Raw genomic sequence first — 14,231 nt, 5'->3', positions numbered from 1 at the left:
GGGGGCACCCTGTGGGGGACATTAACGTATGGGGGGCACCCTATGGGGGGCAGCGTGGGGGGAACTGCCCCTATGAGGGAAGTCACTCAAGGGGGGGGTACCGTATGGAGGGACCCATTCTATGGGGGGGGCATCCTGTGGGGAGAGATGTTGTGTGCGGGGGGGAACCTATGGGGGGACCCCATGGGGCAGCCCAAAAGGGGGTCACCCCTATGGGGCACCCTGGGGGGCAGTGAATCTAGGGGGGGGGAACCCCATGGCGGGGAGGGGGCTCCCCTGTGGGGGGGTGTCCCCCTATGGGGCCCATCCTGAGGGCAGCATCATCCTACAGGGCACTGTCACCCCATGGGGTGTCACTGTACGGGTGTCACCCCACGCAGGGGACACCCTGTGGAGGGGGTGTCACCCCCAGAGCCCCGGCTGGGGGGGTCCCCTTACAGGTCCCAAGTGGTTGTTTTAACATGGCCCCGTTACAGGCGGTCCTGTGACAGCCGCTCCCGTTACAGCCGATCCCATGACAGCCGCACGCGGCACAGCCCGTCCCCGGACAGGCGGTCCCTGCCCGGGCGGTCCCGGCACCACCGATCCCTGCACCGCCGATCCTGTTACAGATGGTTCCCGCACAGGCGATCCCGTTACAGCTGATCCCGTTACAGCCGTCCCCCGGCCATGGGGGCTTTCCCAGAGTTTTCCCTGGAGGCCTCCAAGCTCCTCTTGTCGGCATCGCTCACCTTCGCCGCCATCTTCCTCTTCCTCACCTTCTTCCCCTTCGCTCCGAAGGGTGCGGACCCGCCAGGCGAGTGCGGGGGCCTGCACGGGAACCGGCAGGGAAATGGGGCTGGAACTGGAAGGGAAATAGGGCTGGAAATGGCAGGGAAGTGGGGCTGGAAACTGCGGGGAAATGGGGCTGGAACCGGCAAGGAAAAGGGTCTGAAAACTGCAGAGAAAAGGGACTAGAACCAGCAGGGAAATGGGACTGGAAACAGCAGGGAAATAGGTCTGGAACTGGCAAGGAAATAGGGCTGGAACTGGCAAGGAAATAGGGCTGGAACTGGCAAGGAAGCAGGGCTGGAAACTGCGGGGAAAAGGGTCTGGAAACTGCAGGGAGAAGGGACTAGAACCGGCAGGGAAATGGGACTGGAAACAGCAGGGAAATGGGGTGGAACTGGCAGGGAAATGGGACAAGAACCAGTAGGAAAATTTGACTAGAACCAATGGGGAAATGGAACTGGAATGAGTGGGGAAATGGGACTAGGGGAATGGGAGAAAGGAAAGGAAAGGGAGTAAGGAAAAAGGCAAGGAATGGGCAAAAAAGAGGAGGAATAAGCAAAAAGGAGGGAGCAAACACAGACACGGGAACGAAGGCTCCCGCTGCCTCTATTTCCCAACACGTTCCCACCAAACGTGGCGCTTCTCCCCCTGTGGAGTGCGCAAAGACCCGGCTGGCTCCCAAAAACCGGCATGGCAGGATCCAGCCCCTCGGCCCAAGGGTGTCCGGGCTTGGGGACAAACAAGCGGATGTCCCCCCGCCCCCCCGGGGGTGTCACCAGGTGCCCTCCCTCCCGCCGCCCAATTTGGCACCTCGTCCCCCCCCAGCCTTGAAAGGGCGCCGGGCACGGGCCAGCGCGCAGAGCGAGCGCCGCGGCGCGCCGGACGCCTCCTGCTTTCCCCCCGCTCCTTCCCTTTATTTTGGGTGGTGTCTTTTTCCTTTTTCCAGCGCGGAAGATGGCACAGCCGTCCAAAACGCCCGGCGGTGCCGAGCGGCTGGGCGCCGGGAAGGCCATCGCGGTGCTCACGTCCGGAGGGGATGCCCAGGGTAAGGCTGGATTCTCCACATTCTCCGCAAATAGCCCCTGGGAAAAGGGGGGGTCCGCACCCCAGTCTCCTGCTGCGCGGCTGCCTCGGGGGTTCACGGCTCGAGCGGCTTTTTGGGAATCCAGGGGGGGTTTAGGCGTTTCTTTGGGATAATCGGCACGTGGGAGCGTTACTCTGTGTGCTGGGAAAGCAGCGGATCAGCAGCCGGAGCCTCGCATTCCTGCAGCTAGGAATAAACTGTTTCCAAAGCATGGGAAACACGAGGAAAAGGGGCCTGGAAAGGTGGGATTATGGGCAGGCAAGGGCAGTGTGGGCAGGTGAGGGGAACGTCCCCCCTGTCCAAGGTTGGGAGGGAGCCTTGCCTTCGTTTCCCTTTTCTTTTTTTCTTTTTTTTCCTAAGGAGGAGGAAAAAATACTGGGAGAAGCAAGGAGGGGAGGTCAGAACAAGGCAAAAACCCCCTGACCCCGCTTATCTGAGCCGGGGCAGGAGCGAATGCCGCAAGGGAGCGTTTCCAGAGGGAACGTTGGGCTTTGCTCCGCTGGGAGCTCCGCACGGAGCGCTCGGGGTGTCTTGGCTTCGTCAGCAGCGCCTCGGTGACAGCGCCGGGCTGGCGTGACACGAGTTGTGTCGGTCGCCGGCCGCGGAGGCGTCACATGAGCGCGAGCGGCTCCGGTTACCGGCCGAGCTAAATGTCAGCGGCGCAAAAATAACTCGGAGCCGGGGAAGCCGGAGCCCACGCGCTGCCGATGGCGCCGCTCCCTCGGAGCCGGCATCCCGCCGCGGCTCCCCCTTGGGCACTGATGTGGCGGGAGATGGGGACGCTCTGGGAAAACGCCGCCGGGCTCTGCACCTTTCCCTTCTGTGTCTTTCCATTCCATTCCTTCCCGCTGACGCTCGGCTTTCCCGGCAGGAATGAATGCGGCCGTGCGCGCCGTCGTGCGCGTTGGCATCTCCCTGGGCACCAAGGTCTACTTCGTGCATGAGGTGGGGACCGCGGCGGAGCACGGGCCGCTCCTGGAAGCGGGATGCACAGGGAAGCCTCAAGCTCCGGCTTTGTCCCTAGGGCTACCAAGGGCTGGTGGATGGAGGGGAGAACATCAAGGAGGCCTCGTGGGAGTGCGTGTCCATGATGCTGCAGCTGGTGAGCCCGGGCGGCCGGTGCCGCGGGGCTGGCGGCGGCGAGAAGGTCACGGCGCTGCCGGGGAGGGCGGCGCGGCGGCGCCCTGACCTTTTCCTTGGCGCGTAACCGGACGCTGCGGGGCCGGGGTCAGAGCGAAGGTCCGAACCCCAAAATAACGCGAAATCGGAGCTGGCGGCTCCGGTTTCATAAACAACCCCCAGCTGGAGCCGCGTGGCCACTGAGGGGGCCGCAGGCACCCACAGGAACCCCAAGCACCCCAAACACCCAAAGCAGGGTGCTCTGCCCCCAACCCCAGCACCAGGGCGCACACTGCAGAAAGGAGAGCTCCAGGAGAGACATCCCGCGGGAATAAAAGGGCCGGGGAGGGATCCAGGGTGATGGGGACCCACCTTCTTGCCCTCACAGGGCGGCACGGTCATCGGCAGCGCCCGCTGCCAGGACTTCCGCACGCGCGAGGGCCGCCTGAAGGCCGCCCGCAACCTGGTGAAACGCGGCATCACCAACCTGTGCGTCATCGGCGGCGACGGCAGCCTCACCGGGGCCGACACCTTCCGGGCCGAGTGGAGCAGCCTCCTGGCCGAGCTGCTCAAGACGGGTAGGGTGCCGGGCAAAAATGCCCGCAAAGGGCCGTATTCCGGGATGTTTTTCCCGTCTGCGGGTTGGTTTTGGGCCCTGCTGCTGAGATTCCCGCTGCTCCGCAGCCGTCTCCCCTCAGCAAACGCAGCCAGGGCGATGGGAGCGGGTGGCATCACACATCGCGCCCCTCTTTGTGCCGTGTCTCCCACGGCCAAAGCTGCAGCCCCCTCTCCCGCCTCCTCCTCGCAGGGGGGATCACGGCGGAGGAGGCCAAGAGCTCCAGCTACCTCAACATCGTGGGCATGGTGGGCTCCATTGACAACGACTTCTGCGGCACCGACATGACCATCGGCACTGACTCGGCGCTGCACCGCATCATGGAGATCGTGGACGCCATCACCACCACCGCGCAGAGGTACCGGCGCCCGCGGGGGGCCCCGGCATCCGGGCCGGCTCCCCGCCGGGACTGACGCTCCGCCGTGTCCCCCACAGCCACCAGAGGACGTTCGTGCTGGAGGTCATGGGCCGTCACTGCGGGTAAGGCTGGGGGGGCCGCTCGGATGCTGCTGCCGAAACGATGGATTTGGGGGAAAAGGCCCCGAAAGGCCCCGCCTGTGCCCGCAGCTACCTGGCTCTCGTCACCTCCCTGGCCTGCGGCGCCGACTGGGTCTTCATCCCCGAATCTCCTCCCGAGGACGACTGGGAGGATCATCTGTGCCGGCGCCTCACGGAGGTAACAAACGGGTGCCCCTCGGTGAGGCGGACCCCAGGGGATTCTCCAGTCTGCCACGGTGACCCCCTTCCCATGGTGCCAACTCTCCACCCCAGACCAGGCTCGGGGGCTCCAGGCTCAACATCATCATCGTGGCTGAAGGTGCCATCGACCGCCACGGCAAAGCCATCACCGCCGACGACATCAAGAACGTAAGAGGGACAGGGGGGACTCCGGGGAGCCCCGTCCTCCCACCCGGGGAGGGTCCCCGCTCTGCCACGGGACTGTCCCCAATGGCGCCAAACGTCTCGTCGTGTCCTGCAGCTCGTGGTGAAGCGCCTGGGCTACGACACGCGGGTCACCATCCTGGGCCACGTGCAGCGCGGCGGGACGCCCTCCGCCTTTGACCGCATCCTGGTAGGAGCCCCCCTCGCCGCCGGCTCCCGCCGCGGCCTCCCCGCACGGCGCCTCGGGCCGAGCGGTGACGGCCCCGGCGTGTCCCCGCGTGCCAGGGGAGCCGCATGGGCGTCGAGGCCGTCATGGCGCTGCTGGAGGGGACGCCGGACACGCCGGCCTGCGTCGTGAGCCTCTCGGGGAACCAGGCCGTGCGCCTGCCCCTCATGGAGTGCGTGCAGGTGGTGAGTACGGCGACAGGCACCGGGCGCCATCCCGCGGCACCCAACGCTCCCGGGCAAACAGCTCCTGAACCGGCCCTGTCCTCCCGCAGACCAAAGATGTGACAACAGCCATGAACGAGGGCCGCTTCGACGACGCCCTCAAGCTGCGGGGACGGTGAGCGCCCGTGCGGGCCAGGCGGGGTGACGGGCGCCGCCCACGCCGGGCCCCCCTCACTCCCGTCTCATCCCGCAGGAGTTTCCAGAACAACTGGAACGTGTACAAGCTGCTGGCGCACATCCGCCCGCCGCCCACCAAGGTAGAGCTGGGCACGGGCTGGCGCGCGCTGCCGCCGCCGCCGGTCCCTGTCCCCAAGGCGCCGTTTGTCCCCACAGAGCGGCTACACGCTGGCCGTGATGAACGTGGGCGCGCCGGCTGCCGGCATGAACGCGGCCGTGCGCTCCACCGTCAGGATCGGCCTCATCCACGGCCACCGCATGCTGGCGGTGCACGACGGCTTCGAGGGGTTCGCTTCGGGCATGGTACCTTCCTTGGCGAGGTTCCCCTTATCCATACGGATCTCGCTCCGCTTGGGAATTTATCTGGCCCGCCCCGGCCTCACGGGTGCTGGGGTGGCGTTGCTGTCCATCCAACCACTGCGTTTCTGCTTCCTCCCAGGTGGAAGAGATCAGCTGGGACAAAGTGGGTGGCTGGACCGGCCTCGGTGGCTCCAAACTGGGGACAAAGAGGTAAAATTGTCCGCGTGGTTGGAAACACCCCATGCCAGGCAGGTGCTTTCAGCCATGTCCCAATCCAGGGGAAAAAGGGGCACCGGGGCCTGGGCCGTGCTCCAGAACTCCTGCTGCTCCCACCAGGACTTTGCCCAAGAAATACTTTGAGGAAATCAGCGCAACCATCAACAACTTCGGCATCCACGGGCTCATCATCATCGGCGGCTTCGAGGTGAGCACGGGGCGGGCGGCGCCGCTCACACAGGGGCAGCACCAGGACCTGGTGTCACCAGCCTCCCTGTCACCATCCCCCCGCAGGCCTTCATGGGCAGCCTGGAGCTCTTGGAGGGTCGCGCCAAGTACGAGGAGCTCTGCATCCCGCTCTGCGTCATCCCCGCCACCGTCTCCAACAACGTGCCCGGCTCCGACTTCAGCATCGGCGCTGACACCGCCCTCAACACCATCACCACAGTAGGTGCCCCCCAAGCCGCCCCGCTGTCCTCCTGGCACTGAAGTGCCCCTGAGCTCGTCCCTCCTTGTCCCCAGACCTGTGACCGCATCAAGCAGTCGGCGGCCGGGACCAAGCGCCGCGTCTTCATCATCGAGACCATGGGTGGCTACTGCGGCTACCTGGCCACCATGGCAGGGCTGGCGGGCGGCGCCGACGCCGCCTACATCTTCGAGGAGCATTTCAGCATCCGTGACCTGCAGGTGGGGAGGCCGAGGGCCAAGCGACCCTTGGGAGGCCTCGTGCATCCCCACTGCATTTCCAAGGAGAGGCCCTGACCTCCCTGTCGCCTCTTTTCCCGCAGATGAACGTGGAGCATTTGACGCAGAAGATGAAGACGACGGTGAAGAGAGGCCTGGTGCTGAGGTGAGGGCAGTGCGGGGCCGCGGGGAGGCCGGGCCTCTGCGGCGCCGCGCGGGCCGAGTCCGAGCACGCTGCCCCCACAGGAACGAGCACTGCAACGAGAACTACACCACCGACTTCATCTACAACCTCTACTCCGAGGAGGGCAAGGGCATCTTCGACTGCAGGAAGAACGTGCTGGGCCACATGCAGCAGGTGGGGACCCGCGGTGGCGCCGAGGCCCCCGCGGCGGCTCTGGCACGGAGCCCACGGCTCCCTCCACGCGCCCGCTGCTTTTCCCCGCGCAGGGCGGCACGCCGACCCCCTTCGACAGGAACTTCGGCACCAAAATGGGCGCCAAGTCCGTGGCCTGGATCACCGGGAAGATCAAGGAGTGCTCCAGGCACGGTAGGTCCCGCGGCAGGAGACACAAAACGGCCCCTCCGGCACTGGCGCTTCCGCGGGAAGGGAGCGCTGAGCGCCGGCGGCCTCCCCTCGTAGGTCGCATCTTCGCCAACACGGCCGACTCGGCCTGCCTGCTGGGCATGCGCAAGCGCAGCCTCGTCTTCCAGCCCCTCACTGAGCTCAAGGAGCAGACGGATTTCGTGTAGGTGCCGCGGGCCCCTTGGGACGGGGCGCGGAGCAGGGCTGGGAACCCGCCCGGCTGGTGCCCAGATGGGGTTTTCCCGAGGGTGGGAAGCGTCGGAGCCCCCGTCCTGGCTGGCACGGGGTCCTCAGTGCCACCCATCCTCCAGGCACCGCATCCCTAAGGAGCAGTGGTGGCTGAAGCTGCGGCCCATCCTGAAGATCCTGGCCAAGTACAGCATCGAGCTGGACACGTCGGAGAAAGCCCACCTGGAGCACGTGACGCGCAAGAGGGTCTCACTGGAGTCCCACATCTAACGAGACCCCCAGCTGCCCCCGACCCCTCCGCTCCGGGAGCCTCCAAAGAAACCGCTCCCGGTTGCGGCTCCCCTGCCGGTGCCAGGGCACGTTCCCGAGGCCGCCACTCCCCTCGGGGGCTTTCGCAAGGCCCGTGGATAGCTGCGTGACGGGGGAGCCCGACGGAAACGCGTCTCCCAAGCAGCTCGTTGCAGGGCAGCACGTGGCGCGGAGCTGAGAGCAAGCAGTCTGGGTAGAGTTACTAGGAGGTCTCCTTGGCTTAAAGGCATAAATAAGACGCTTCAATAAATTGGCACCACTCAGCCGTGGTTGCAACACCAACAGCGCTCAAACGTCTGATGTTCGCCCACCAGCGGATGATGGCTGCATTCAACGGGAGCCCAGTGCACGTTTCTCAGCACGGAGAGGAAAAATCTTGTTTCCTCCCCCAGATTTCTCCCATAAAACAACTCAGATCCCCCTGCTCTGCCCCCAGCAGGGCAGCTCTAACAGGGCATGAAGCTGTGCGGGGCCTTGGGGCATCCCAAAGGCATCGGAACCAGGCAGGTGCCACCAGGGTGGCTCCTGCCACCGCCCCAGCACACAGGGAGGGGTCTCCCCCCAGGGACGTCACGTGAGGCTAGGATGAGGCTGCCAAGGTGGCCAAGGAGAAGCCAAGCCTGGCAGATCAAAGCAGGGAGAAGGAAGGGGCAAAAAGAGCGGGATTAGAGGCAAAACTCACGCGAAAGGCAGAGCCAGCCAGAGCAGGACCCTGCGCCCGGCTCGCCGGAGGCCTTTTATTTCCGTGAACGTGGGATGCAGACACGCGAGACGCCGCGGCGGCTCCGCGGGCGCTTCCGCACGGCCTCCCTGTCCTTCTTTCGGAGCCTCCGCCCTCCCCGGCTGCTGGGAACGTTCCCTTCGGGCGCGGGACCTGCTGAGGGGAGGGAGGGCACTTCCTGCGGCATTCCCGCTCAGCTTCCCTGCGGACGGGCTGCTTTTGCATGATTCCTTCCAAAATACACGTGGATACATAAATAAAAACGACAAGACGGGCAGTGGACGGTGCAAATCCGAAGGGGCAAGTGGAGGAAGGAGTCAGCAGCCACAGCGCCTCGCTCCGAGCGCATGTCCCTGCTCGACCAACTCGCACCTTTATCCCGACGCTTCCCTCAGCGGCCCCGGGGATCACGCTTGGTTTGCCGAGCCCTCTGTTCCCCACTTTTCCCCTTGAAAAAGCCGGGAAAGTCTTAAAAACTAGAGGGAAGAGGAGGAAAGACCTTCCCACATGTTGAAAGGAAGCCTGTGCTCGTGGCGCTCCGTTCAGGTGGAGCCGATACGCGGACTCGGGATGTGCTTTTCCCTGCGCTTCCCGCCAACAGGTCACTGCAGCACCTCCTCCCAACCTCTTGCCTGGAGCAAAGGAGGATCCGGGATCCAATATGGGCGGGTTGTCTGGGGAGGATGCAGCTCAAAGCAAAGGGAGAGAGCTCGGGAGGAGCCAAGCACCGGAGCATGGCACTCCCCCACCCCGGATCCGAGCAGGAGGAATCCCAGGCGGGCGAGCAGCCCAGGAGGGGATGCAGCCTGTGCGAGGCCCAAAGCGAGCGGATCCTCGGGTTGCTCTCGGCACCCCGCACGGAGCGGGGCGGAAGGGGGTCGTAAGCCAAGCGCGGAACGACGCGAGGCGGCGCCCGGAGCGTCCGCTCTCGCTTAGCTGAGGAGCAGCACGTATTCCTGCAGGGAGGCGGGCAGCGGCAGCGCCTTCACGGCCTCGGGCAGGAAGCGCACGCCCAGGCTGCGGCGCACGGCGCAGCGCGACAGCGTCTTGAGCGTGCCCGGCGCGGAGCACAGCAGCGTGAGCTTCTCGCAGAGCTGCTGGTCCCGCGTCACCTCGCGGGGCAGGCGGCCGTTCCTGCGCAGCTCCACGTGCCCGGCGGCCCGGTGCAGCAGGTCGAAGCAGGAATCCTCACGCTCCGTGCCCAGGCCCCGGCCGAGCAGCGCCACGAGGCGCGAGATGGGCGTCTGCCCTTTGAGGTTGACCACGCGCACCTCGGCGCCGAAGTCGAGCAGGACGCTCACGCTCTCCAGGTTGCCCTTCATGGCGGCCCAGCTGAGCGGCGTGTCGTCGTTGTAGTCGCGCGCGTCGACCCGCGCGCCGCTCTCCAGCAGCGCCCGCGCGCACTCCGCGTTGTTCTTGAAGGCGGCCCAGTGCAGCGGCGTGTCCTTGTTGCCGTCCAGCGCGTTGGGGTCGGCGCCGTATTCCAGCAGGATCTCCACACACGTCTCGTCCTTCTCTGCTGCGTAGTGCAGCGCGGTCCGGTTGTAGCCGTCCAGGGCGTTCACCTGCAGCGAGGAGGCAGGATGAGGGCGAAGCCGCTGCCGAAGGCCCTTCCCAAATGCTCCCAGCACCGGCGGCAGGGAAAGCTTCGCCAGCCCCATACAACCCCCTACATCCCTAGTCCCAACTCATCTCCAACGCAGAACGGGAAAGCGAGGCACGAGGGCTGTACCGTGTGCCTGCTGCCACGGGGAAGTGCCCCAAATCAGGCACGAAACGTACAGCTTTTTAATTCAAGTGCCCCAAATCAGGCAGGAAACCTACAGCTTTTTAATTCTTCCCTTTAGGCTTTTGCCACAAAACCGCCTCCCTGCCCCAGGGAACCTCGAACCCAAACACGGAAACGACCACGGGGCTGTTACCTCGGCTCCCTTCTGCAGCAGCAGCTCCACACAGTCGGCGTCAGCCACCATACAGGCGCAGTGCAGCGGTTTCAGCGTGCCATGCATGCAGTTCACGTCTGCTCCCTGCACGGAGACGGGAACCCAGCGGCGGAGCTGAGCGAACCCGCCCGTTCCCGGCCCCTTCCCCTTCCCGCTGCTTTGAGCCCCAGGGCCTCGGGCTCCGCTGGGAAGCGGGCGGGCGCCGGCGCCGCACGGACGCCCCCCAGGTGCTCGTGGCCACAGCGGGCTCAGAGCCAGGCCGACGTCCCCGCAAAGCAGAACCGGCTACAGCTGCTCCTTCCCTGCTGGCCTAGAGCTAAAAATGCCTTGATTTAATTAAACCTCCCCGCCAAAAATTCCACTGCCTGCAGGCAGGGGCAAAGGGACAGCTCCATCTCCTTCCCAGCATCATCTATGGATAAAGCTGACCCAAAATAGCTCAGCAGCTGCCTGGATCAGTCAGGATTAAGCAGGACTCTCCGACTGAAATCCTGAAGGACAAGGGGCTCCCAGGCCCCCTCCCTCGGGCAAATCACACTGCAACCTCAAACAACCGCCGAGCCGCGGGTGTTTAGTGCAAGCGGCGGCCCCGGCTCCGAGGCGGGAGACGGGAGCAGGAGGTGGAAAGCAGAGGGGCCTCCGGGGCGCGGGGGTCCCGCCTCACCCGGCCGATGAGGTCCTCGACGTTGTCGTGCGGGAAGGAGCGGATGGCGGCGATGGTGCGGATGAGGCGCTCGGACAGCGAGTACTTGCTCTGCACGCTCTGCATGACGTACCACATGGCGCGGGCGGGCGGCCTGCGCGCACCGGTGAGCACCGCCGCGGGCCCGAGAGCCCCCCGCGCCGCGCCAGGGCCCGGCTCCCCCACCCCCGGCATCCCAGCGCTTCCCAAGGGCTTCCCCCACCCCCGGCATCCCAGCGCTTCCCCATCCCGCTGCTGGAGCCGGGTCCGCACGAGAGCCCCCCCTCCATCCCAGGGCCTCAAGGCCGCACGACTTCCCCCTCAAGCGGGCCCAGCCCGCCCGGTTAGGCCCCAGCCCTACACGACTCCCTCCCGAACCGGGAGGGGCCGGGGAATCGCCCCCACGGCGGGGCAGCCCCGCGGGGCCCCCCGAGGCGCCGCAAGGGCCGCGCTCACCGAGCGCCGCCGCTCAACAGCCCCCGACACCCACCGGCGCCGCCACCCGGAAGGGGAAAGGCACGAAGCCGGAAGCGGGGCAGCGCATGCGCAGCACCATCCGCGACGCCAACCCCGCTCGGCCCCGCCCGCCCCGCCCGCTTCTCCTCCAATCGCTGCCCTCCTTCTGGCTCTAGGCCAATCGGCTCTTCTTCTCTCGACTCAGGCCCGCACCCACAGCTTGCGCTCCTCCAATCCTCGCCTTTGCTGTTTAAAGAGCGTCGCCTCTCACCGTGCTCTCCTCCAATCGCCATTGCGGCTCGTACCACAAGCCCCGCCCCGGCCCTGGCGCGCCACTAATCCAGCGAGCCCGGCTCCCGGCGTCGCCATGGCAACGCGGCCTGGCACAGCACAACTGACCCTAGGGCGCACCGCGGTGTCGCCATGGCAACGAGCACCCCAGGTGTCACCACAACGGGTGACAAGAGGCTCTGAGGGGTGACACCTGGACGTCACCTCACCTGGTGACGGGACACCATTGCCGTGCTGCTGGCTGATGGGGTGTCGCTGTGACAGGTCACAATCGTGCTGGGTGACAGGATACAGTCATACAGGGTGACCTGACATCCTGACACAGTGACAACCCCTTTCCACGTGGGGACCTAGCAGCCTGATTGGTGACAGCCCAGCCCCGTGGGTGACCCAACAGTGTGACACAGTGACAGCCCAGCTTGGGGGGTACCCTGTCACCTGGGTGGGGTGACACTACGGTCTGTTAGGGTGACCCAACACCCTGATGTGGCAACAGCTCAGTCCAGTCCTATAGTGCGTCGACAGGACTTGGAACACTCCCCCAACGCTGGTGACAACAGGAATCACCGCGCAGGGTGCTGGGTGACACCACCGCTGGCTAACAGCAGCAGCTCGCAGTCGGGGCAGCTCAACAGGCGGCCATGCCGCCACCACTGAGCTCCCTGTTGTCGGCTGTACGCAGCCAGAGGCGCCGCCTGTACCCCGGGAGGGGCCATCCTGGCAGGGTCGACCCTTCCCATTCCATGTTGGATACAGCGGCTTCCAGGGGGCAGGAGGGGGGACCTTGAAGGCTCCCCTACAGCTGCAAACACCCGGTGTAGGTCAAGGTGTTTCCAGGGGTTCAAAGACCCCCCTCTTCACCCCCCAGCTCCATCCAGCTGCAAACACCTGGCAGAGGGTGGCTATTATGGGGGGGGAGGGGGCGTGAAAAGAGGGTCCCCCCATCCACACCCCAGGAACAGCCTCGTCCAGGAGCGCTGTCCCCTCGGCTCGCGGGGCTGCGGAGCCTTTCCGGTGGGTCCCCCCGCCCCGTGTGCTGCATCCCACCGGACAGCCCCGGGCCGGGGATGTGGGAATGCCCTGAGCCTGGGAGGCAGCGCTGCCACATTCCCATGGTGCAGGGATGCAGGGATGTCCTAAGCCTGGGGTGAAGGGACGCCTCATTCCCATGGTGCAGGGATGCAAGGATGTCCTGAGCCTGGGAGGCAGCGCTGCCCTATTCCCATGGTGCAGGGATGCAGGGATACCCTGAGCCTGGGGTGCAGGGATGCCCCATTCCCATGGTGCAGGGACACCCTGATCCCAGTGTGCAGGGATGTCCCCATTCCAGGGCACGCGGACGCCCCATTCTCACAGTGTGGGGACACCCTGCTCCCGGGACACAGGGACACCCCGATCCCAGGATGCAGGGACACCCATTCCCACCTTCTGGAGGGGGAATCCAGGCACTCTGCGCGGATGTTGCCCCTCTGTTCCCACCTGGACGATGCTCCATGAGTGTCCTGCCCCCTGGCACTGGGCCCTTGTCCTGGGAAGGGACAGGGCAGGCTGAGCTGGGAATTAAGCCTGAGTTTGGGAGGAGGGCGCAGATGTCCCAGTGCTGTCCCCATCCTGGAGCTGGGACAGGGGAGGGGCGGTGGGGATGGATAAGGGATGAGGAAGACATGTAAGAGGGATTGAAGAGGGATGGAGAGGATGGAGAAGGGATGAAGAGTGCGTGGGGAAGGGATGGAGATGGAAAAGGAAAGCAGGGGATGGAACAAAGTAGGGAATTGGAGAAGTGATGGAGGAGATGAGGAAGGGATGGAGAGGATGGAGATGGGATGGGGAAGGGATGGAGGGGATGGAGAAGGGGTAGAGGAGACGGATGAGGGATGGAGAAGGCATAGAGGGTCTGGAAAAAGGATGGATGAGGAGGGAGCTGGAGAGGGCTCCGCGGAGCCGGTGTCCGTGGCTGTCGCCCGGCCCGCTCGCGCTGCCCGGCACCACGGCAGGATCCGGGGGCACCAGGGATGGCCCAGAGCTGGCGGGAAGGCCGGTGTCCGAGGCGTCCCCGGCGCCGTCACCGTCACCCCGGCCCCACGGCTGCAGCCTCCATGGAGCCGAGGGGCCTTTCGGCACCCGGCGCTGCACGGGGAGCGCGGGGACATTTCCCCGCTGCCGGGTGGGGTTTTTGCCCCCCAAAAAACCCCAAAAAATGTTTCTTTCCCCTCCAGCGCAGTGGCTTCTCGGAGGGCTAATATGCGGTTGGGCGGCACGCGCCGCCCCGCCCGCCGCCCCAGGGCACATGGAGCCGCCTGCGGAACCACAGCCGGGAATCGCGGGCGATCCCGGCGCAGATCCGTTAAACAGGAGCAGGCGGTGGCAGGGGGGGCTCCCTTTGCTTCCCCCTGCTCCCCACCCAAATTTCACCTCCCAGCATCTAAACCCGCTCGAGATACTTCCCTGCCTCTCCAAAGCAGGAATTCCCACTGTCACAATGCACAGGATCCTCCCTGTTCTATTTCCATGGCCCTGAGCTCCATCCAGGCGGATCTGGGGGTCCCGGTGGGATGCGATAGAGTCAGGAACAACCTCCCGCTCCTTCTCCCCCCCTGCCCCCACTTTTCCCACCTCTCCGCTTGCAGAGAGCCCAGCGGAAAAGCATCCGGCTCCCTGCGAGCCGGCAGCAGGGCCGGGGGAATGGGATGACGCTGGGACCTTCCTGTTCCCGGCCTCCCGCGCCAGCCCTGCCTCGCGGCCGGGGGCCAGCGCC

The 14,231-nt window shown here is 65.6% G+C and overlaps 3 protein-coding genes across 4 annotated transcripts in view; 2 read left to right on the top strand and 1 right to left on the bottom strand.

The window, feature by feature from the left end:
- The window catches only part of LOC112952280 (zinc finger protein 239-like), a 108,944-nt gene that overhangs the window by 92,142 nt on the left and 2,571 nt on the right, over positions 1-14,231 (top strand). The window lies entirely within an intron of this gene.
- PFKM (phosphofructokinase, muscle) lies at positions 1,726-7,387 on the top strand. Of its 2 annotated transcripts, XM_026045058.1 has the most exons (22): positions 1,726-1,816; positions 2,727-2,800; positions 2,880-2,957; positions 3,363-3,552; positions 3,783-3,948; positions 4,026-4,070; positions 4,158-4,266; positions 4,362-4,457; positions 4,570-4,662; positions 4,758-4,883; positions 4,973-5,037; positions 5,116-5,179; positions 5,256-5,402; positions 5,539-5,609; positions 5,736-5,823; positions 5,910-6,062; positions 6,138-6,302; positions 6,404-6,465; positions 6,546-6,657; positions 6,750-6,849; positions 6,943-7,048; positions 7,197-7,387. In XM_026045058.1, the coding sequence occupies exons 1-22, from the start codon at positions 1,726-1,728 to the stop codon at positions 7,342-7,344; spliced, it is 2,349 nt and encodes a 782-aa protein (XP_025900843.1). In that variant the 3' UTR covers positions 7,345-7,387. The 2 variants fall into 2 exon arrangements, with proteins under 2 accessions (XP_025900843.1, XP_025900844.1); XM_026045059.1 differs by lacking the exon at positions 1,726-1,816 and having other exon boundaries at positions 2,720-2,800.
- Positions 8,310-11,238, bottom strand: ASB8 (ankyrin repeat and SOCS box containing 8). The gene is made up of 4 exons (XM_026045062.1): positions 11,186-11,238; positions 10,712-10,844; positions 10,027-10,131; positions 8,310-9,669 (listed from the first exon to the last, which is right to left on the bottom strand). Exons 2-4 carry the CDS (start codon positions 10,826-10,828, stop codon positions 9,037-9,039), a joined length of 855 nt encoding a protein of 284 aa, XP_025900847.1. The 5' UTR covers positions 10,829-10,844; positions 11,186-11,238; the 3' UTR covers positions 8,310-9,036.

Source organism: Nothoprocta perdicaria, unplaced genomic scaffold (genome assembly GCF_003342845.1).
Source record: "Nothoprocta perdicaria isolate Ctin4 unplaced genomic scaffold, notPer1 scaffold_398, whole genome shotgun sequence".
Classification (NCBI taxonomy): Eukaryota; Metazoa; Chordata; class Aves; order Tinamiformes; family Tinamidae; genus Nothoprocta; species Nothoprocta perdicaria.
Note: the sequence above shows the minus strand (reverse complement) of the source record. Positions and strands in the feature narration are given on the sequence as shown.